The 24,562-nt window shown below is 34.9% G+C and overlaps 1 protein-coding gene across 2 annotated transcripts in view; it reads right to left on the reverse strand.

The window, feature by feature from the left end:
* Positions 1–9,397: 9,397 nt before the first annotated feature.
* Positions 9,398–24,562, reverse strand: part of ttll7 (tubulin tyrosine ligase-like family, member 7) — a 74,818-nt gene continuing 59,653 nt past the window's right edge. The window contains exons 18-21 of one of the 2 annotated variants that reach the window (XM_043251835.1): positions 22,694–22,774; positions 21,708–21,868; positions 19,895–20,068; positions 9,398–11,297 (exon numbers count right to left, since the gene is read on the reverse strand). In XM_043251835.1, coding sequence (XP_043107770.1) covers positions 11,180–11,297; positions 19,895–20,068; positions 21,708–21,868; positions 22,694–22,774 — 534 coding nt within the window. In that variant the 3' untranslated portion in view covers positions 9,398–11,179. Of the gene's footprint in view, positions 11,298–19,894; positions 20,072–21,707; positions 21,869–22,693; positions 22,775–24,562 lie in introns of both variants that reach the window. The other variant, XM_043251834.1, reaches the window with a different exon arrangement.

Genomic DNA, 24,562 nt, shown 5'->3' on the forward strand with positions numbered 1-24,562 from the left:
CAGCAATGGATGCAGAATTGTATGATGTTTTGAAATTAAAGTGCCCCTATTATGGATTTTTGAAAATTACCTTTTATGCAGTGCGTAACACAGCAAAGTGAATAAAAGCATCCTGCAAAGTTTTAAATCTGAAAGGGCACTGTGTATAAAGTTATTATCTCTCAAAAGAAGAAGAAGAAGACTCTGAATCATTGAAATGAGTCATCTTATTTTTTTTTTACTTATCCAATGCCGTTTCATGTCAACATTAAACATTGACATATTGTCTGCCCATTTGTTGGTCTTGATCTTTAAATTGACCAATCACTAGATGGGTTTGTAAAAATGAATCATTGAACAAATTGTCTTGGGGTCACTGAACAAAAAGGTAAAAAAATAAATTCATATTAAAATAAGAAAATCTGATCTTGTATGCTAGTGAACCTGTTGTTTGGGATTTCCAAAGCCAAAAATTAACCTTCCATAATGCATAATAGGGGCACTTTAATTTATTCTCAAACAAACTAAATTTCAGCAAATCTACAGAAGACAATAGTGTTGTTATTCAGCTCAATTTAGTTCAGTGTTGTTTGACTTTAGTTCAATAACAGTGTCAATATTGCAAAAGCAATCAGTTATGAAACAAACTCAATTTAACAGGTGTCATTATTTGTCTGAACAGTGTTAGTAAATTGTTAATTAAGTTCAGTTCAATAACATTGTCAATGTTGCATCAATTATAAAACATTCAATACAGCTATACAACAGCTCTATAGAAGACAAACATGCCAATCATAAATTCAATTCAGTTTCTGAATTAACTAAATCAATTTAGGTATGATGAATACGATCATCCATCTCAAGTTTTGTTCTCATTTGATACTGTCAATGTAGTCAAATTGATGACATTACTGATTGTTAATTGACTTTGAAACCCCAAGTTTTCAAACACACAAACACAGAATTACTGAAGACAAAAACGTATCATATTATCAGCACTGGAGGTTATTTTGTGAACTAATTTTCAAGGCAAAAGTTCTACGCAGCATTATTGTGCACAACGTAAAAGTTACGAAATGTAACGTCAAAGTTCTCTTTTAATACTATGTCAAAGTCAAAAACAAGCATGAAGAAGTTTCTGGAGCTGAACAGGCAGGAACCCTTCATGTGGAGAGACACACAGCTCGATAAAAGCATGAAGGTAATGGGGGCAGGGGGAGCATTGGCAGCAGTGTGAGCCAGAAATGGTGTTTCCAATTGAATTCTTGCAGATATTGGCAGCCATTGAAGAGACCTGAGAAGAGTAATGTGAGAGAATTTCTGGAGGTTGAAAACAAACAGTATTTTGAAAGCCCTCGAGGGGTTGGGTGGCAGATGCTGGTTGTCCGGCAATAAAAAAGTTTCCAAAAGAGACTGGAGCCTGGAGCTTTGTAGAGTAGGTGTTGAGGACAGGCCTTATAGTCCTTGTGCTGTGGAGAATATGTCAGGACCTGGCAGTTGTCATAATGTGGTACACAAAAGTTGGCCACAACAGAAAAAGCTTGAGGTGATGAAAAAAAAGCTATCTGATATATGTGGGAACACGTACCTATAGTTTGTATATCATACACACAGATGGGCGAAAATTAAAAGAAAAACCAAAGTGTTTTAGTAAGGTGTCGAGCCACCACATGCTGCCAGAACCACTTCAGTTCCTCTTGGCATTGATTGTACAGTCTCTGGAACACCAGTCAGCCAAAAGATATCCCCTCATTTGCTGTTCTGATGATGGTGGAGAGCACTGTCTAACACTGGTCCAGAATCTCCCATGGGTGTACAAATGGGCTGAGATAGTGTCTGTGAAGGCCATATAATTCACATAATTTTTATGCTTATCCAAATCTTCAATGAAAATTTGTGCCCTATGCATCGGACCATCATTCATCTTGGAAAAAATCACTCTGATCTAAATAGAAATGCACAAATTACCATTAATTGTTTTTAGAAAACAAGAACATAAAGATGTGTTGGTAAATTACTGAAATAATAACTTAAAATTTCAGGTGGTACTTAAAGTAAATTTAAAAAGAAAAAAAATATTTAAATACATGCGTATGTATATATGGAAAGTGAAATGTGCTTTTTGGTTGAATGTTCAAACTTAGAAGCAGTTTCCAATTAAGGTCAGACATTCTATCATTTGATCAGTTTTATCTCCTTATTAGTGCTATTAGATATTAGCATAGTGTTAAACACTATCGATCACAACAATAGACTAGAAAACTACATTGGCATTGAAGCGCCTTAGTTGGTCCAAAATGTAGCAGCTAGCATCCTTAATAGAACTAAGAAGGATCATATTAGCCCGGTTCTGTCAACATTGCATTGTCTCCCTATCAAACATCGGATAGATTTTAAAATCTTGTTAATTACTTATTAATCCCTGAATGGTTTAGCTCCTCAATACTTGAGCAAGTTCTTATCACATTATAGTCCTGCACATCCACTGTGTTCAAAACTCTGAATGTTTGATAATACCTAGAATATCAAAATCAGCTGTGTGTAGCAGATCCTTTTTAGTGCCCAAATTTTAGAACAATCTCCATAACACTGTTCAGGAAGCAGACACACTCTGATAGTTTAAATCTAGATTAATCTACCAACCTAGCAACCTAGCCTATATATAATACACTAATACGCTTCTATTATTCAAATGTATTAAAAGATTCTTAGACTGCATTAATTAAACACATTAAATGCGCAATGTACTCATTACACTGTAAAAAGAATGGCATCTACCCTAATATTAATTCATTCATCGGAGACCAAAACACCTAGATGAGCCCCGTGGACAGCACCGTAACTAGACGTGCACACACTCATGCAGTCCTTTGCACAATCTGACATAGCTGCGTTTAAAATTAAACTGGAAATTAAGTGCTGTGTGCTCAGCCAGAGGAGAACTGGCCCCAACTGAGCCTGTTTTCTCCCAAGGTTTTTTTTACTTCATTCTGTAATGGATGGGGGGTTTGGTTCCTTGCCGCTGTTGCCTCTTGTTTGCTTAGTTGGGGACACTTTTCTAGTGATTATCGTCGTTTCCATTACAGAGACCATCTCTGCTTTTAATATCAAATTGTTCAATCTCATCATTTTACATCTCTTTCATTGTATTCTCATATTTTATACTGTTCAGTGCTTTGATAGAATCTGTACTGTTAAAAGTGTTATATAAATAAAAATGATTGATTGACTGATTGAAGATTTGTACTTTAATTTAGTATCAACAGAACACTTAACATCATTCGGCTAAGTGACACAGGATATTCTCTGAATACATTTTCTACTTCATATCCAACACGGTCTAACTAATAAATGTTTCCTGTAATTCACATGCCTGGAAAAAAAAAGTTAATTTTTTTTTTTTTTTTTAGTTCGCTTCAGATCTATGTTCTTTGCTCTATAGCAGAATGATTTATTGTTTATACATAGGTATTTGTACAGTATATAACATTTACAGGTACAATAACATACCTTTCTATGTTTGGGTAAGTTTACGTTTTTATGCAGAATTACACTGTAACAAAGAAACCTTAAATTAAACTGTAATTAAATAAAAATGTCAAATGTCAAAAAAATCATTTTTAATGAGTGTGGGATTTCACAGTTGCGGTTGCTAGTAAAAGATCACTGAATAAAGATTTGAATTTGGTTCTGTTTCTCACACAATGCAATACAGAATCTGAGAATTTGGATTACAGCACATTTTATGGTTCACTTGTGGTCAGTCAACTTACAAGTAATGGTTGAAGAGGTAACATTTGATTGATTTACTCATTTAGTGTTAATATGTCAATATTGCACGTTTTACTGTCACTTGAGTAAAATGTATGTGTGGTAGAAACGCATCTTAAATAAAATATATACAAATACTCATGAGATCACTTTGGGTCTTCACAGCCTATTCAATTTTCTATTTCCATATAACAGTGCTAAGAACAATTATTTGTGACAAGAAGTGACATATTTATATGCAACAAATATGCAATGTCACTGTGTCAGCTATGTTGAAAACTGTTTCAACAATGTAATGCAAACTAAATCACTTATCTCTGCAGTCGTTCAGTGAGGAATTAAAACTGGGGTGAGAAAGCCAGGAGAGAAAGTAAGCAGCTGTCTGACGTTTTTTGACAGAAAGACGTTTGCATTCTCCTGCGGGCATCAACTCCCTCTTGAGTAAGTCCTATTAAATCCTTTGGCTTCTGCCTCATCACATGGTAGAGAGATAACAGACAGCTTTATTTACCCTACTGATTTCATGCTACATTACTAACACATCTCACCCTTGTCATCCAAAAATTCTGGACGGTTTGGCTTCTCTCCAACATTCTCACCGACACTGAACATCCATTTTTAGAAAGAATAAAAATTGTGTCGGAAAGTGTCTATGCAAATATTCAGGGTTTGACAGACAGATGAGAATATAATGTCCTTCACACACTTGTCAGGTGATATTTAAGCAAAATCACAAAAAGTGCTGTTGTACTAAATATTAGAACAATCATGGAACTTGACTCTGATTCTATTGCACTATTCCACAAAACTCACAAACTCTGGTCTCAAATGTTACAAACACAGTCAATCATAGAATCCTGATTCTGACACTGGTAAAAAAAATTAATGAAAAAGCAACTGGAACTTTTTATCTCACTATTATTTTTTTCTCAAAATTCTGACTTATTTCTCAGAATTGCATGACATAAACTATATAAAATATATGATATAAAGACTATGCAAAAAGTCATAATTCTGAGCAAAGACTTGTGAGATATAAACTCTTTGGTCACACTTTACATTAGGTGACCTTAACGAATATTTACTTGCATCAAAAATAAGTACAATGTACTTTTTGTGGTCATATTCTATTGCAAAGTACTTTTGCTGATATTGCGGTGGGATATGGGTAAGGTTAAGGACAGGTTTGGTGATACGGGTAGGTTTAAGGGTGGGCTAAGGTGTAAGGGATGGGTCAACAGTGAATTATAAATGCAATACAGATGTAATTGCATGTATGTACTTTCTAAAAAATATAAATACAATGTAAAAACGTGCATGTGCACAATAAGTGCATTGTACCAAATGTTTTGATTTTTTTATGTAAGTACAAAGTAGTTAAGAACACCTATATAAAGTGGGACCAGTTCTTTTTTTTCAGTAATTCATTATAGCATGCAATTGTGAGTCAGAATTGTAAGATGTAAACTAAAAAAGTATTTTTTATTCAGTATTGGACTTTATTGAACTTGTAAATTGAACTTGTAATTGTGAGTTTATGTCTCATAGTTTTAAGAAAAGAAGTCAGAATTGCGAGATATTGAATGCCACAATTATGTCATATAAACCCACAATTCTAATATTTTTCTCACAGTTTTGAGTAAAATCACGCAGTTCTTTTTATAATTCTTTTTCTCGCAATTGATGGATTATATCTTGCATTTATTATTTTGACTTCTTTTCTCAGAATCCTAAGATAAAAAAAGTTTTCCATCACCAGTTGGCAAATCAAAACAAAGGAGATTAAAGTTAACGATTTAGATGTGTAAAACGAGTAAAGGTAAATGTGAAATGCCTAATATGAAGGTCACACACATACAAACATTCACACCTGTTAAAGTAATTCACAGTTGTTCACTCATGAATCCCCGGCTGGCCCAGTCAGAGCCTCAAATCTTGTGTCTGCAGCAGCCGGTGAGCTCAGATTAACCTGTATTTCTGCCATCCTGTGTAGGAGGAAGAGATTAAATGTTTGGCATGAACTCTAAAGGAGCCACAGCTTAGATCAACGCAGAAGGGTTACATCAAGTTAATAGAGGACATATTGAAGAACCCATTGTTTATGTCCTCTTACAGATCAACATTAATGTATTACTCTTGATATAGCATGCATTGGGGCCGAAGGCCAAGAACCAGTAAGTAATTTGTCAGTTGAAATGTCTGGCTCCTTGTGTATCATTTTCAATATCCATCATATCCATGCCTTGTTGACGGTTTATGTACAGATTCTCATTTTAAATATTTTAAACATTTTTATATTGATATTATATATAAATTATAGTGTATATATGTGTTTGCGCTCATCTGATTGCAATTATACTACAGTGAACTGGCACTGATCACAAATCACAAATTTGCCACTTGAAAACATATTAGATTTCCATTGTCCAAGAAAAATTGTATTTATGTTTTTTTTTTTTAAATATTAGTTCTCTAGATTGTAGTAAATCTGAGCACCAGTGTCATACATTAAATATTCTGCAGGACAAAGTTTGGAGAGACATATGGATATCCACAAGAACATTACAAGCATCTCCCCTCAATGTGTGAAACTGATAAGACTATAGCTGCATAAGACGCTAAACAACAGGATAAGAGGCAGATAACAGCATTATTGTCCAGGCAATCGGTCTGTTCAGGCTTTTGTAGTCAATATCACTCATGGGTAAAGCTTTGATAAGAATGGTTAGTGGATTATTAATATATTTAAAAAAACACCAGTCTTTTTGAAAAGAAAAAGACACATTTGAGAAAAGCCGATTTTTTTAAATCGCTTTCTCTCATTTTAAAGAACTGCACTTGTTCCACTCGCCTCTCCTCTAAGAAGTATAATCATTATTGTAATTATAATTATTATAATTATAACCATTACTGTCAATCTACACTTAATTATGTTCAGAAGTGGAGAGTAAATCATGAAACGTTAAAAAGTCGATTGTTCAAAGCCTGTTTTGTCTCATTTGGGACCATGGGGGTTCATAAATATTCCGGGGATTGCTTAGGTCTTGGCATTCCGGTTCCTGGAAACCTCAGAAGAAAAGGCAAGCATAATGAGTCTAGGTCACAGGAGGAATGTATTCGATTACAAATAAAAAACATTTGCTGTGTTGACAATAAGACCCAAAAACATCAGACAGGCTGACAAGACCATTCATTCTCCTCATTAATTGACCAACACAACTCACAGTAGCTGCTCGGCTTTCTAGAAGTTAGTTGCTTGGTGAGAATTGAACCATCACTGTGGCTGTTTGTAATCTTAAATCAATATCTGCAAGTGGCTTGAGAAAAGATGGACAGGAGGCAAGCTGGACTTTTTTTGCATTCCCACAGAAGACAGAAGGAGAAAAAATAGAGGAATAAAGCCATCGATGTTAATGAATCCATTTTCACTTAGTGCGCTGTCTTTCACAATGACTGAGCAGGGCAAAGGTAACGGTATGAATCACCACACTTGAAAAACACAAGAGTTCTAATTAATCGAGTGCTTTGAATGAGACTGTCGAATACATCATCACTCAACATGAAAGAGGGAGTCGTGACCGCCAGACAGCTGTTGAGTCTCTGAGCTCAGAACATCAGTGCATAGGGGTCTATCTGCAAAACTGGCTAGAGCCAAGGCAACCATAATCTCCAGAAGGATCCAGAACGAGCCCCCAGTTGGCAGATGGGCTTTTCTTCTGATGCTTACTTAGCTGAGCGGTGGAAATGCCCATGCTGTGGTTGGAGTCGGTTTTGTGGCATTGAGGCAGGAAAAAAGCAAACTTCACCATAAGTACTTTCAAATCCCAGAGTGGCAGCATTCAGAATCATACTATTCTTGTTGGCCGTTCACAGGTAATCTGAGGCTTTAAACACGCACTTTACAGCGCATGAAGGCGTCTATGGCTGTGATCCGTTAAATAGGCACCCAGAGACCTTTATATGTGGGCAATAGAAAGGCTGCAGAGTAGAGGGCTCAAGAGACAGCAATTCTAACATGCCTCTCTACGCTTGTGACTCCTGTGGTGCAATGGAATACTTTTATTACACAAACCTACTATTTTTATAAAATACAAACTTTAATAAAAGAAAGAAAGATATTTTCTCTTTTTGGCCTAAAATAAGATAAAGATCAGTAAACAAAAATATTAAAGGAGAATATAGCCCCACTGACGCAAAGAACTACTGATGGAATATATGAGGCTGCATATTGTTTTGTGCATTTTTTTATTATATCCTCACTCTTTGAGTAGACCTTTACTGTATTAAGAGATTATCAAAACATTTTGTGACTTAATATCTCCTACCTTGTGAAGAGCTAATGTGCATTACCTTCTACACTGGCATGACATGACAATACTCAATCACAGTGTAATCAGTGGAGATGTCTGAACTGTTAATTTCTGATATGCTCTTTTGTGCTGAAAATGCCTTCAGTTGACAGACACCTTTTGACAAACCCCACTCATGTTCTGTTAATTTTAAACAACTCTTTTAAAAACACATTGACTTTAGAAATGCTATGATTTTTCTGTGGAAAAGTGTGTAAACCTAGATGTTTCTGCCATTAAACCACATGTGTTATTACCACATAAGCAGCAGGTAGTTGGTCTAAATAAGAAAAAAAGACCATAAAATAAAAACATTTATGCAAATTTCTGCTATAGCTTCAACAATGCAGAAAATGCATTTGTTCAGTGCTGATTTCATTTTATTCTTTGTAGGTAGACCCACGGAATAGATGTTCTGCTTGCATAATTAAACATGCCAAATTCTTGTTGAACGGATAGCATAAGTTGGAGATGGAACTATTCCTTTTTTGAACAATGAAAACAGTCAAACAAATGAGTACAAATGTTTGGGAAGTGTAATATGATTTTTTTACAATTTCATTAGGTGCTGCTAGTAGTGCATTAATTTCGTGAAGTTTACAGAAACAAAAATAACTTATTTTCAAATCAGTTTGACTTTATGCAACTGAACAGCAATGCAGTGTGGTAATCACCAATGGAAAAACAGACAATTGCTCTCACATAATCTATCCAGATACAGTTAAATACTGCAGTAAAGCAGTAATAACTACAAGCAAACAACTACAATGCAGCAACTTCACAACCTCCAGTAATTAAATCACTGTCAGTATGAAAGCACTTTAACTGAGTACAGCAAAACTATTGACGCTAGCCAAACAGTTAGGACTCTGAGAGCAAAATGTACTGAATTTAATCAAAACTCACAAGAAGTGTCAGTTGTTGACACTTTCATTTCTTCAATTCAAGAATCACATGGACGTGTCAACATGTGTTTCTATCTCAGTGCTTCTTTCTGCTGTTGCTAAGTAACACCGTCACAGTCTTTCTTTTGTTGTACGAGACAAGGGAAGAAACAAAGAGTTTTAGTGTAGTTTTTAGTTTTCAAGAATGACCTTAGGTTAGATCAAAACATGACAAGGTTGTGCTCTGGAATCTCACGCGAGACTGTGTGGAATGACATCAAGTGTCATGCTGTGGAAGTGTATGTGCGGTGTGTGTAAGGTACCTTGTGTTAAGAAACCCTCAGGAGATGGAAGAAGAAGTCAGAAAGGTCAGACGCCTCTCAACGAGATTCTCAAATAGAATTCTGGAGACAGTTTAGATGTTTTAAGCCTTTTATTGCTATTAAAAACCATTCTCCTGAATGAAAATCCAGGCAAAAATAATATTTGGCATTGTGACGTGATGGTATATATTTTGCAAAATGACCTGAAATGGTCTGATGAATAAACTGTTTTCAGTGGGAGTTACACAGCTGGCTGTCACTACAGTTTCTTTTACTTACCAAAACAAGAAAACCCAACAGCACATTCTGAACAGAAAATTATATCAAATGATAAATACAGCCAACAGTCACATAGAGCTCCTCAATAACACACTGCTGGTTGTGAGTAGTGTTGGCACAGCGTGGTTTGAGCTGGCACATCCAGGTCACTTTCACTAAAACACTACATGAACATTTATCCTAATTAGATCCAAAGCAAAGCTCTGCAATTAGCACTTATTACAGTACTTTCATAAAAGGTTATTCCGTTCATAAACTTCACTGCATAAATTGGTAATGCCATGGATCAAATGAACAAGCATGTTTAAAACAAATGCTAAATTAGATGTAAACACAGATATTTTACTAAAATAAATAACATAAATTAATTCAAGTATCTTCGAGATGCAGCCATCCAAGTTTTAGCACATTGAGCTCATTGACAATTTACCAAACATACTCTACCAGCAGCAATATTAAAAATCTCTTTCATCAGCACTGCACATCAGACAGCCCAGACGCTGAGGTTCATATTTGCATTCTACACAATATGGCTCATAAAAGTAATGCGAAAGAGACTTGCGTCCCTTAAAAGTTGACAGGTGATCTCAGCTTTTCAGAACAGGCAACTATAGTCTAGTATAATGTAAAGCATTTACTCCAAACAGTAAGCAGTTTTAGTTCCTAACACTATAATACTCATAAAAACCCTAGACCTAACCTCTAACCCTAATCCTGACTCCAATTCAAACACCTAACTCCTTAACACTAACTCTTTCCCTTTCTAAAATCGTTCTTAGGGGGGCATTCACACAGAATACATTCCAGTTGCAGTTTTTTTCCTGTGGAAAAATCTTAGGATGTGAGTTTGTCAATTGCATGTAACTCAATTTTGTTGTCCTTCCTGACTGCATGCAACAATACATTATGGTTATTTATAGATTTTTTTTAGATTACTTAGAATAGAATAATGTTCACAAGGAATACAAATTCCTGATGTTATACTTAAATAGCAGCCATTGCAAAACATATTGTAATTCTTTTTTTTCCCTCCAGCCATGAACATTTTTCAAGCAAATTGAAAAGCTCTTTGAGATCCTGTGTGAACGGCCCCATATTATTAACATTTTATTTCTGAGAAGAATTTAAAATAGACAAAATGAGTTAAAATATAAAGTGAATATTAAGAAAGTGACATCATGTTATATATTAATCAATAAAATGATTTAGGGATAAACAGTGTGAAAAAATAACACCATAGTCAAAGCAAAAAAAAAAATAAAAAATGAACATGACCTTCTCTGATTCCATGACACTGAAACATTCACTGGAATCCACTGAATAAACTGTAGTGTTCTGAAAATTACTTCATAATGTTCTTCAATCTTCACAAGCATCCTAAAGGAGATAGCAATGCAGCTGATATTTTACAGCGGACAGGTGGCAGGGACTGCTCGATCATATGCATTATCTGATGCATTAAAAATGCAGGTGGGCAGATCCCCTTAAAATATGCTGCTGGAGTTTGCGGGGGTCCCAGACGTTCTGCCCTTAGGTCTGGATATCTCAAGTCTGGATATGGTCTCCCCCAGAAGGTGTCATCGTCCAGTGGCCATCAGAAGTGACCCATCCGTGTGGTAAAGACGCTGCGGGGGCGAGTGGAGGACGCTGAGCGGCTGAAGCTAGATGACGGCCACTTGATGATGAACTGAGAGGTGACTGGCAGAAGATACCTACACAGAAGGAGAGAGGAATCAGAAATGGGGGTTGGATGCCAGGGCAGGATTTGACGCACAAAGGTCACCTAAAGAGATTGGGCACTTTTCCTCTCTCTCCACTTCCAATCCTCCTCCAGCTGATGCATTAGATACCCGTCCCCTTCGTTGACCCTCACGTTTACACTGTGCCGTTTTTAACAATGAGTGACACGAGAGGCTGGACGTGACTTGTTTTAACAGGTAAGAACTTGTTTAAAGCGCAGGAGTTTCTGAGACAGGATAACAGGTTAGATAATTAGGGCCTACACGCAGACAAGAAGGGTAACCAGCTTGGACAGCTGACGACCCACACTATCTAATTGCAGAACAGCTTAATTATAATTCCACTCGAAATAAGGCAATTTAAACTGTTGATTAATTAAATAAAACAGTGACAATAAAAAATGTTGTGCTAAATAAGCTGAATACACTAAATCGTTTGAACAAACAGCTGCTAAAGTCTTTTTTTATTATTTTAGGAGTGGTAAAGACATTTGGTGGGCAATGACAATTAAGGATGTCAGATTATAAAAAGAAATGTCTTTTAGAAATATAGCTGATATGTTTCTAATAATTAAACATGACCTCAAGTTTGATTTCTGTCTTTAAAAACTGTTGAATGAATCATAAATAAAATAAAAGCATTATTATCATTAGTTATGATCAATGATGCAAATAACATCTTTAAAAATAAATGGCATTACTGCGTTATTTTTTTCAGTAATGTGTAATCAAACAAATTACTGTTTCCGTTACTGACAACAAAATAAGCCATTACTATATTTACTATGATATTAAAATTTTATTTTACATACTTGACATACCATTCACTTTGTGAAGGCACACTGGTCGCTGTCTCACACATACATAAAATGTTTTTTATACATATAAAAATGGAAGTCATGGTTTAGTTACTCACGTTCTTCAAAAATATTTCTCAGAATTTCTCAGAAACTCATACAGGTTTACATTTTTGTGTGAACTATCCCTTTAATACATTTTTTAAGGTAATCCAACATTTTAATAGAAGTTTTTGTAAATTATGCGAGTGTTCTGCATATATTTATTCTGCATATATAAAGACACACACAAAGTATATATTTTACATGTATAATTTATATATATACTGTAACAACTGAAAAATGTAAAAGTTGTATGTTCAAGTGTTTTGTATCACTGATGTATGAATAGATATTTATCTTAAATAAAATAAATAAAAGATAAACAACAGTAGGGTTGTCTCTTTTCAATGAAATCACATAAAGTAGCATTGTATAAATGCAACACTGTAGTTATGACAGCAATACATAATGCCAGTACAAATTAGGGCCGCTTCTTATCTAAAGAAGAAGATTTGTTCTAAAGCCCCTGCTGCAGAAAGTCAGGGCCAAGAGACTTTGGAAGAATCAAATGAACTTTTATAAAAGAATGTCCTTGAAACTACTCATGATACTGCTATGATAATTGGTGTATAATTGAATAATAAGAGTCCTGCATTGTGTGTCGCGGATTGTAAAACTCTGGACAATGAGGAATATCGGTAAATATGTCCAATGCACATTTTGAGACACCTTTCACCTCATGCACACATAATCTTCCCCTACGTTCCTTTCATTAAAGCTTTAAAAATCAGACCCGAGCCTTTGGTTCTTCCCTCCGGGAAATCCAGACAGGTGAGTTCTCAGGAAATGGTTTTGGGTTGGGGTTGAGCCTCATTAGCATATTTTTCACTACAGACTGCTGAGTTTGGTCAACAAAAGGAAATGTCAAAGGAATATGAAATTCAAATATGAACATATATGGAGGTGGGCCTTTCTGGCTCTGAAGAATTCCCTGCAAGGAAGTCTCATCCATGAGAGAGCTCCATCACTCAGGGTCCAATCAGGCTGCAGGCAGTGTTTAATTGGACCTCTGTGAGGAATCCTCCAGGTCTTTGGCTTTTGATCATTGAGCAGTTCTTGGAAAAACCTGCCAGTGCAAAGCCCTAGAGAACCGCCAGCTGTCTAACCTTCGAACGTGTGTGTGCTTTACTAATTACACACAATCGCTCGGAGATCTGCACATATCTCACGTCTGTTTGCTTGTTTAAAGCCTACACTCTATCACCCAACTGCCACACGCCACAAAAAAAAACTTTGAGAGAGAACTTTTAGACACTTTGAGAGAAAATTGAGACTTCCTTATTCACCAAATATCATATTACAGTTGTCAAAAGTTAAGAAAGATTTCCGTAGTTTTACATCCTGATAAAAATCCACACAAAACTTTCTCTGGCATCTCATGCAACCGTGTTGTTGTACAACCATGAAAGTGTCCTGTTTTCATTCATTCTACAATTATTGTGTAGGTTGTCTAGTACTTTTCATGACTAAACACTGAATTCCAATGACTTCATGACCAGTGGTTGGTGGTAATACCTTAGGATGACTGGCCGGGATTCGGCTTTTGTTTTGTACAGTCTGCATTCATTGTGTGCATTTTTGTATTAAGGCCCTGCGCAGAACGGTTTTCTTGATCCTGCTCCCACTAAATTCTGGCCTGCTCATGCAAACATTCTAATATTGCATAGAATTTTTGCTCATTAGGAAACTGCTCTCTGTGGAGTTAATATTATGACAAAACCATTTGAATTTGAATTGTGTACATTTGAATGATTGACAAGGGTTTTTTAACAAAACTTAATATTAAGGGATTTAAAATAGTTTTGAATTAGATTTTGAATTAGATTTTTTTACTTGAATATTTAACATTTGCAATTTAACACATTTGCGATTTAACATTGCAAATTATTTTTAAGTTTTATAGACATGTATCTTTGTTCAAAATCCTTAGACTGCAAATATCCAGTAAATACAGCTTAAAGTTTTGAAGATGAAATTGATAAAATCCAATTACATTTTCTAGAATTTAAAAGGCAGAAATTCAGATTGTACAAAAAGTAGGTTAGAGGTCATTCAAAGGGAAGAGTAGATGATCTCCAAAAAGTTGAATGAAGTATTTTGGCCAATCATACAGTTGCAGTAGTTTTCTCAAAGGGTCATCATTCTTCTGTCTGCTCATGCATCACCAAGAATAGGATGCACCGAATGTTCGGCAACCGAAATAAATGAAAAGACAGAATAAATTATACCAAACAATGATGGGATGCGATCAAATATATGTCCGCGCTAATGTAGCAAGCATATCTACTGTGTGAACACATTTAAAATTGTCAGAGACTCTACAATCATTACAAAAACCGACAGCAAGAGACATGACACTGCATCTCATGTCTCTAATGAAAGAGGAAGGATGGCTGTTGCTGGTTGATGACTGAATTTGTGAAATGGCCTCAAACGATTAGTAAATATACTGCAGATCGTTGTGTCTTCTAATACACCCGTGAATGACATGCCGCCTATTTAAACAGAGCTGCACAAGCTCGCTGTGTATCTGCTTGTTAGCCAGGGTTCAAAGTCCAATATTTTCTAATGTTTTCAAAGAATACTTTTCTGCTCAACTAGTATGCATTTATTTGTACAGTAAAAGATAAATAAATAAATAAATAAATGTCTGATTTAAGAAAGGAGTTTAAAAAAAAAAAATTCCTAAAGGTGCAGTACATAAGTTTTGCGTGGGTTGTACACAGATGCGGATCCAGCACAGATGAATCTAATGTTTTGAGGTGAATGTGTAGTTGTCAGTCACCACACCGGAGTGAATCCTGTATTTAGTAATCACAGATTCTAGCCTGCATCTGGGATTATATGACCCAAATAAGAATTTTTACCAGATGCTGTCATCTGAACAAGTCTGCCATGCTTTGTTCTGACTAAAGAAAAAGCTCATAACACATCAAACCCTGCATTTTTTTATTGTTATACTTTATTCTCAAATTATTCATGTTAATATTAAGTTTAGAAAGAATTAGCGAGTAGATTTCAATTTATGTACAGTCTAATCTCTGATTGTCACATCATTCGAATTTCATATTAAGAAATTCTTTTAACTCAAAAAGCTAATTATGCTCCCTTGAAAACGGTTTTCTTTCAAATACAAATCTAGTGTAAATCCAGGCTGTAATCTGTAATCCTACAGGATCATCACAGGTGAATAAAGTGAGTCAGAACCTAATCTTGACAGATGTGACGTAATGATGCAGTGCCATGCTTGAATTTCCCATGAAAACATACCCACTCAACTTAGAAAACATGAGCTAAAGCAAGGTGGTAGTTTTGAACACAGAATGGCTATATATTTTCTCAGTTATTTATTTTGGATCAGTTTTAACAAAAATCTTTATGGACTGGAGCTTTAATTTAATTTTAATTGTGCTTTGTTGGTATAGTTATGGCCTAGGTATATTTTAAAATTTTTAGTGTTTTAGTAAATTTTTTTAAATAGTTAAATAGTTTCAAATTCAAAACTATTTTAAATACCATATTAAATTCACTTTTGTTAAATAATTCTTGTCAATAATTAAAATTTACACAATTACACAATTCAAATAGATTTGTTTTGTTTAGCTCCATACTATCAATAGGAAGAGTATTTAATTCACTTTGTATGTAGATTGTGTTAGATGCAAGTTTGCCAAAAAAAAAAAGCTGTATTTATGGTTTATGCATAAATACAGTTTAGGTGACTATAAAATGTATTTTAAGGTAAAAACCCACTGTAAATAGATTAGTATTTAGTTACTTTTAGCACAATAATGCACAACTTTGTGTTTATGATAGGTGTACTGTATCTCACAAATATCCAAAAGAAAAGTTTTTTGGATATTCACGTTTTCTTGGAGATTGTTCATCTTAAATTGATTGGTTGGTAAAAAAAAAAGAATTTGTGCCGCATGTACCAGATAGCTAAAGATGGTGCATAAAAATAAAATGGTGACGTCAAAGGAAAAGTAATTTTTTTTCTTTAGAGACAGAGCAAGTTATAATATTTTTTTATCAAAGATTCCAAACACATTTCTTTGGAATAATGTGCATAGATAAATCATACAACACTGAACACAAAGTACATGAGGTGTATTTTGATTTTGCGTTGACTATGGAGTATATGCGACTAGTCTCTTGACCTCTCCTGTTTCCCAAGAGAGAGGACAGTCACCTGATTGATCTGAATAAGGATGGAAAGGAGGCGATGGAGTACGAAGCAAGGATGAGACTGTTACCCAGGCATCATTTTCCTAACGAGGCAAAACAGATGCTGGCTGATTGAAAAATAACGGATCCCCAAGGGCCGTTCCAGCAATGAGTCGTCAATGAGGCATGTCCTGAGAGAACACGAGTGTGAGAAGAGAGCGGATATTGGCTGGGATGGAGAGTGGAGAGGAAATCGAAAATGACTGCCTGGTCTCTCTATGGAAATCCAACAAAAAAAAAAAAAAAAAAAAAAACTAAAATAAGCAAGCAGGTGGACAAAGGTTGGTGGCAGAAGATCAGACAGATCAGATACAGTGGGGTAGACTGTGAGCCAAAACCAAAATATGCAGACCAAGGGGATGAAAACACAGTGTGAGAGACGTCCAGCAAAGACAGCAGTCAACATGTCAGGGTCAAAATCCAAACTTAATCATTCCACATGTATCTACATTCCCAAATCCTTAAGCCTATGCAGGTTATGAAATGCAAGTAAACTCTTAGATAAACTTAGATAAAAATGTATAGTGTCTGCATAAGCATGTCAAAAAAGGTAGGTTAATTACACAAATTTTCCAACAAATACAAGAATTGCAATGTCATTGTGGCTGTGTTCAAAATGCCGTACTATCAAACTACTCTTACTATTTCTGCAATATCCAGTATGTAGGTTGCAAATTTTCTGTATGCATGGAACACCCAGATGACCTACTGTCTTTGCCAGAATCTGCTAAATATAACTCAAGTCAACTGAAATCAGTACAGAAGCATACTAATATAAAATCAGCGAAAAAAAAAAAAAAAAAAAAAACTACGGGAACCGTTGCTGCTACCTGGACTTGCTGTGGGTCCCATGAGGTAAGAAATTCTACATGCAAACTTGGGATCTTCACACCCACTTGAACAGTTACTTGTACAAAGACCACAAGTGTGGGTATTTAGATAAAGCCGCTATATATTGTTTTGCACACTATCCCTTAAAAAAATTCTAGGCAGTATGCAGTACTGGGTAATAAGCAAGTATGTAATTTCGAGCACAGTCTGAGATTTAAGGTGAGGGCATATGAGAGATAGTCTGGTGAATGTTAAAGGGATAGTTCACACAAAAACTTGACCTTCGAAGCACAAATTAAGAAAATGATGATTAAACTTGAGAGCTTTCTGATACTTAATGGTCCAAGCAAATTCTCGGCCCAGAAAGATGCCAAGAACATTAACAAAATAGCCCATGTGACATCAGTGGTTCAACCGTAATATTTTGTGAAGCTATTCGAATATTTTTTAAATTGTTAAGAACTGTTGAATACAGTCATTATTTTTATTTGTTAAGAACAAAAAGTATTCTTGTAGCTAAACAAAATATCTTAATTTGTTCCAGAAGATCAACAGATTTCTTACAGATTTCTTACAGATTTAGAACAACATGAGGCAGAGTATTTAATTATAGGACTTTACTTTTATGGTTAACTATCCCTTTAATATTGTTGCAATTAATAAGCACTTCTCAAAAACAAATCACTTTTTAAACTAAGATGCTTTCTTGTGGGCACTTTTAATTTATGAGGTTAACTCAGCGATAAAAGAAATCTGCACAGGATTTATTTTCACCCTTACATGAAACTCCAGATAATGCGGATTTATATGTCATTTGTACTTTTGCATTAAAAAATACCTACACATTGTTTATACAAATCTTTTATTTGCTGTAATGTTAAAATAAATCAGTGTGACGTACTGTGTCTAGTGCAGGAGTGTCACACTCAGTTACTGAAGAGCTGGAGCCCTGCAGAGTTTAGTTCCAACCCAGCTCCAACACACATACTATGCAGTTTTCAATTAAGCCTATAGGACTTGATTAGTTGGATCAGATGTTTTTAATTAGGGTTGCATCTAAACTCTGCAGGACTCTGGCCCTCCAGGAACTGAGTTTGACACCCCTGGTCTAGTGATTTGCTATTATTGAATACATGTTATATCTGCATAACTACCTCTTTACACTGTAAATAAATAAACAACATTTTGAGACTTAACTTAAAATTTCAGGGCAAGAGTTTTTTTGAGTTTACACAACTTTAGAGCAATTTGATCACTCAACCCAGTTTCCTGAAAGAAATTTGTTGACCAATCAAAAAATATGATAGAATAGGTTCATCTAATAAGTAGACAAAATTGTCTTTCGTGTAAAACAATTTATAAGACTAAGATAACCAAAAACCTTACATATTTTACTGTAGGCCTCAAAACTACACTAACCTCAAGAATGGTGGCAATTAATAAATGTTAAAAAGATGAGCCCTTTACATCACATAACAATAAATAACTAACAATAATGATAAAACAAAAACATTTAAATGAAATTAGCATGCAGCAAAACAACAATCCTTTAACAATAACTGCATAATTTATTCATGTTGCAATGCATTCTGGGAACAAGGCCTTAACATTTCAACAATATAAAATTCTTTGTTGAAACAACTGTGTTTGGCTAGTTAGGGGTAATTTTGTTGGTCTGATGAGAGTTTTTATTTAGATTTTTTATTTAGCATTTTTTGTTTGTTCCTGGAAAATGTGAAGTTGCATTGTACAAAGTACATATAAATTTGCAGTTTCAGTTCCATCTTTTCATTGTAAAGACCTCCTATGCAACATTTGCAGACCTGAATTAAGAACCAAATTATAGGTGGGTTAATTAAATATCAGAAATTCAAATGAAAAGTATTTGCTTTGAATGCACATTTTAAACAAAGTGATAAGGAAAGTGTATCAGACTGAAAATGTGGAACACTTTCCCGTAAACAGCCAGAAATTGTGTGTATAATGCAATATTAATTATGCCAGACTGAGTTTTGTGAATCAAGCGTAATCTCCTGCATTACAGACAAAATTTACATAGAAAGGGGGTTGTTTGTGCTGAAAAGACTTTAAATATTGACTTTAAAATAATTAATTTAAATACAAGTGTCTGTCTTGAAATGCTGCATTAAAAAAGGTTTTTTGTAAATTCTTCTATTGTGACATCATATACAAACGACAAACAGTGAACAAACTTGATATTTGCATGTAAAATTATTATAGCCAGTGCCACGTGTTACACTTGAGTATTTTTCAATATTTTAAGGAAAGGGAAATAGCATATTAAATTTTAGCTGTCATTAGTAAAGAAAGTAAGCATTGCCATAGCAACAAAATGTGTCTCTGTGACTCTCTCAGAGCAAGCATGAGCAAGCATATTTAATGTGACATGAATGCAGTATCTGTACAATTTAGTATCAGAGTTCGCAAAAGTTTTAGATGCTTTAAATGAGATTGCATGATGCAATGAATCACTTCTTACGTTATTGAACTTTCATATTAAACAATGTTCTGCGGTGTTAACTGTACTAATGGTAATGTGAGTGTCAGAACGTTATCTAGCGTGATCATGAGCACCTGAGGAAGTGACTATACCTTGTGTCGTCCCAGTCTGGGCTAAGTCCACTGAGTGAACCACGGGAGTCAGCCACAAACTTGTAGACTACAAGCAGACAGTCTCTACACAACTGTACGACACGCTGGCAGCACCTCAGCTCCTGTGCAGTCACCACCTCACTGCTCTTACTGAAAACACTCTCCCATGACGACCTGCTGAAGGAAAATACATACATAAATCCTACAACCTCAGAGTGGGTTGCGACAATATCTAGTATATAATGAATGAATGAATGAATGAACAAATGAAACATTTTTATTTTAAATCCAAATAATGTCAATTGCAAACATTGTGATAGTGTTTTAAAATAAAACAACGAGTACCAAGCAGATCACTGACAAGTTACCCCCAATGAACCCCCAATGAAATTGAACACAATATTGCATAGCTTGCCAGTGATGGACGGCTCTGTGTGTTATTTTTTTTTATTCATATTAAAGTAAAATTTAAACACAACTGGGGATAAATGAATAAATGAATTTGGTCACACTTAATATATATTAACCACAATGTACTTACATCAAAACATATTGTGCTCATATTGTATTGCAAAAGACTTTTTTGAGGTGGGAAACGGGTATGGTTACAGACAGGTTTGGTGGTATGGGTAAATTTAAGATGGGTGAAGATGTAAGGGTGGGTCAACAGTGTATAAATGTAATTACAGAAATTAATTACAAATGTAATTAGGTATTTTAAAAAATATAAGTACTGTAAAAACACAATAAGTGCATTGTAATAAATTATTCATTTAAATGTAACAACATCATAGTTAAGGCAACCTAACATAAAGTGGGACCATATATTTGACTGTAACAAATTACTCTATAATTTTTCAGTAAAGGATCTTCACATATTTTCACTGAAAAATAAGACAAAATTCTGATTAAGTACCAACTTTTAAACCACTGTAGTGACAATGTCAGCCAGCTTTTACAACGATAGACACTGCTAGAACAAACCTCGAGGACAGTTAAAAGGTTTGATTCTTGTTCGTTTGGCTCTTGTTGAAGAAAAGAAACGATAAAAAACCTTTTTTCTTTAAAGCCTTGGTGGAGGAGACGAGGTTTCATTGTAGAGATGATGAAATGTAACTTCTAGGGTTCTGAATTGTACATTACAGGCAGGGAGGCTCTACAGTGCTCTCCCACTGATATCTCCTTGCCGTGCTAACAGCTCACGGGCCACCTTCACACGTCAGTCCCTGATTAAACAGAAGCAGCATGGGTCGCTGGCACTGCCTCTAATCCCCTAGAGCAGTGTTCGCTCTCATCAACTCCAAATGGTCTAAACCTGGCTATATAACATCCTTCACTCTGTGGCAATTACAAGAGTGATTGGGCCACACAAAGCCCCTGAGAAGTGCTCACAATGACTAGAGGGAGGAAGGCGGTCAATAAGAAGGTGTCCCCGCTGTTTGCGCTCAGAGCTGATAAAATCGCAGCATGTAAGGCTCTATGTGTATTATAACAGCAAGAGTGTATGCGTTTATATGTGACTCTCTCAAGAAGTAAAATCTATATAAAGACTCACGATTAAGTCAATAAAGACAAAACAGACCATTTTTCTCATGGCTGGGGTTAGATTCTGTCTAAATGTCTTTTTCCATTAAACGCTCTTCCCAAGCCATTTTGATAAACGATATTTTAACATTACACAATTCTTTTCTTTTTCTGCCATTCTGACAGCCCTACTTTGAAATGATGTGAAGTTGCAGATTAATAAAATAAAAGTACATGGACTTTATTCTAATGTCATTATCACATACAAGGTAAAATAAAAGTCTCTTACCCAGAGCTGGAGAGGCAGTTCCACAGCCCCTGACCATGACTCCAGAGAAGACGGTTAAATACACGGTTGAAAAGGCGATAAAGACGTAGACTCTCCACATCCGTTTCACTCCAAATCCTCTGAAGCACTGAACGGATGTTGGTACGGACAATATCTAAGACCTGAAATAATCAGATAAATAAAAGTAGCTAAAAATACATCAGAAAGTAGTACAAAATGTTCATCAAGATCTCACAGTGATGGAATTTTATACTGAAAAAAAGCAAAAACTCTATAGCAGAATAATAAGCATAGTTGAATACAGTTTAGTTTAAATATTTATTTTGCTACAAAAATAAAATGCAGGAACATATGGGTAAAATGTTTAAATGAATCAGTGAATCATTTATTGAAATGAATCATTGATAAAATGAATCAGACTTCTCAAAGATACTGGAGATTGTGAGCAGTAAAATTCAGAAGAAGAGTAATGGCATGAGTCTCAGCGAGTTTCCGCCAATCTTACTCTTCCCCCCTCAGATCCCTCAGTTATTCTGCTCGTCGACATCTGTGATGTGACTTTCAACAATATGCCTGATTTAATGGCCCCATACGAGACGTGTTAACTCTATTCTGATTGATCCCTCAAACTTTGGCTGATAATCAGCTTGTGGAACGAGACAATCCCTCATTATATCAGTCTGTCATGCCCACCCTACGACGTCTGCCCTACTGTGTCAAATCAAAACACCTGTAACCTGCTGTAACCACCTGTCGTTCACTACTGTAATAGTGCTGAAATTGAGTGCCTTTGAACTGTTTCAATTTGTTGCATCATGTGTTCTGTTAAAGCAGATCCAAATGGCATTTTTAAGACCTCTATTTTTTTTCATCCACCATACACTTTGGTCACCTGAGACTCAGCTGAAAAACTCCAACTTATCAAAAAATCAATGAGTGTTTAGTGTTTCACCTTGTATAATTCCATGCATATTAAGTCCACTCACCTTCCTTTGTTTAGTGGCATCTAACTTCACCAGCCAGTAAGACGCCACTTTTGGTTTATGGTATTTCCAGTTGTTCAGAATCTAAAGGGGCAAACAACATTCTTTAAGGTAATATGCATTTCTTTCTTTCTTTCTTTCTTTCTTTCTTTCTTTCTTTCTTTCTTTCTTTCTTTCTTTCTTTCTTTCTATCTATCTATCTATCTATCTAAAGTATATATATATTGGCTGCATGTATCTTCCTTTTATTTTACAAACACAAGGACCTTGAATAAGAACAGTCCATTCACATGGGTTCTCTCCCCACATATTAATTTTTAACACTTTGGAACATTGATCTGAATGTTTGAATATATTTACATCATTTACATTATCAATAAAATATGCCCACTCTCCTCATTGAATCCCGGTGGCACAGCACGCACCAGTGAACACTGCTTCTAGTGAATACATTCTCGTACACGCCACTAAAGCGAGTAGATGAACTATGTCCATGTTTTGAGTGCAAGATGATGGCAAAAATATGGTCATGTTGATCATTTATCTTTCTTATCATTAATAACTCATTTAGACTGTGAATTAGACCAAAAACACTGAAAAATATTAATTACAAACATTTATAAGAAACGCTCTCAAAATTGGAGAGTTATTCAAAAATAGTTTCATTTAAATTTTTTTACCAAAGTGTCAGAGAAACAAGATGCTTAACCTTCAAAATGTTGATCGTCAATCTCAGGAGGTCAACCTAAATATTATATGAGTTTTTATTTTCTATTCCTTTTATATAAGTATGCAGTTTTTGGGGTCCTGTTACCAACGTCTGTCAAATGACTAAATACAGATTGAATAGAATTGATTGAATAGAAATTTGCTAGTTTTGTACTAAACGTTGGTTCCCTACCATGCATGTGAAGCCTAATGTTTTTATTAATCAGTCTCTACAGTCATTTGCTTTTTATGTATTAAACGATAAAGTAGGAAAACATAAAGGTATAAACTAGCTAGTCTTTAGCTAGTTTTAGCAGTTATTCACTTAGTTCCCTTTCTTTGTACACTTTCAGACTTTTTTAAAAATGCATTATTTAGTAGCTACAGTAAGTAATTGTCTTTCTGTTTCATTTTTAGTTGTGTCTTTATGACTGTCATTATTACAAAATACAACATAATGCAACATTTTCTCATACTTTAGCTATTTAATTTAATAAAAGATTGTCGGTACGAATGTGCCTAAACATACCAGAATGATGTGTAATGGATTTTAACAGGTATAGTTCTAAATGTACAGTACATTTAGAACTATACCTTTTGTTATACTCATATTTGTGTTGCATAATGGCATAAATACAACGTTTCTAATACAACAACTGAGGGAGTGAAAATAAGTATATTATTTTCTCTTTTGTAGCAGAAATACTGTCTTGGATATTTTCTTTTTTTCTAATAAAGCAAATAGTCATGCAAAAATGTATTTGTTTATTCACTATTGTAATTTATAGAAATGTCAAAATAGCTAATAACATTTATTTCAACTACTTTTATATTTTATAAATAACTGAAACTCATTTAAACATTTCAGACATCAGCCAAAAAACTACTTTATTCCTAGACCCAACCAAGGTTTTGCTCTCTGCAATTTACAAGCACACAAGTTAGTTTAAACAGTGATATTGCAAAAGTATAGTATATATGAAAATTAAGGCAGTTAAATTGTACAATAAGTTTGCACTGTAAGATTTAAGAGGTTGTAAGGAAATTTACAATACACCTTTGTCTCTTTTTATACATCTATATTTCGCTGCAGCTGTGTTATTGTATATGTGTAAATCAAAACAAGCCTTTCAGATTAGAGCTGTAAGTGTAAATTTCAATTTA

The sequence above is a fragment of the Puntigrus tetrazona genome, chromosome 11, assembly GCF_018831695.1.
Source record: "Puntigrus tetrazona isolate hp1 chromosome 11, ASM1883169v1, whole genome shotgun sequence".
In the NCBI taxonomy this organism is placed as follows: Eukaryota; Metazoa; Chordata; class Actinopteri; order Cypriniformes; family Cyprinidae; genus Puntigrus; species Puntigrus tetrazona.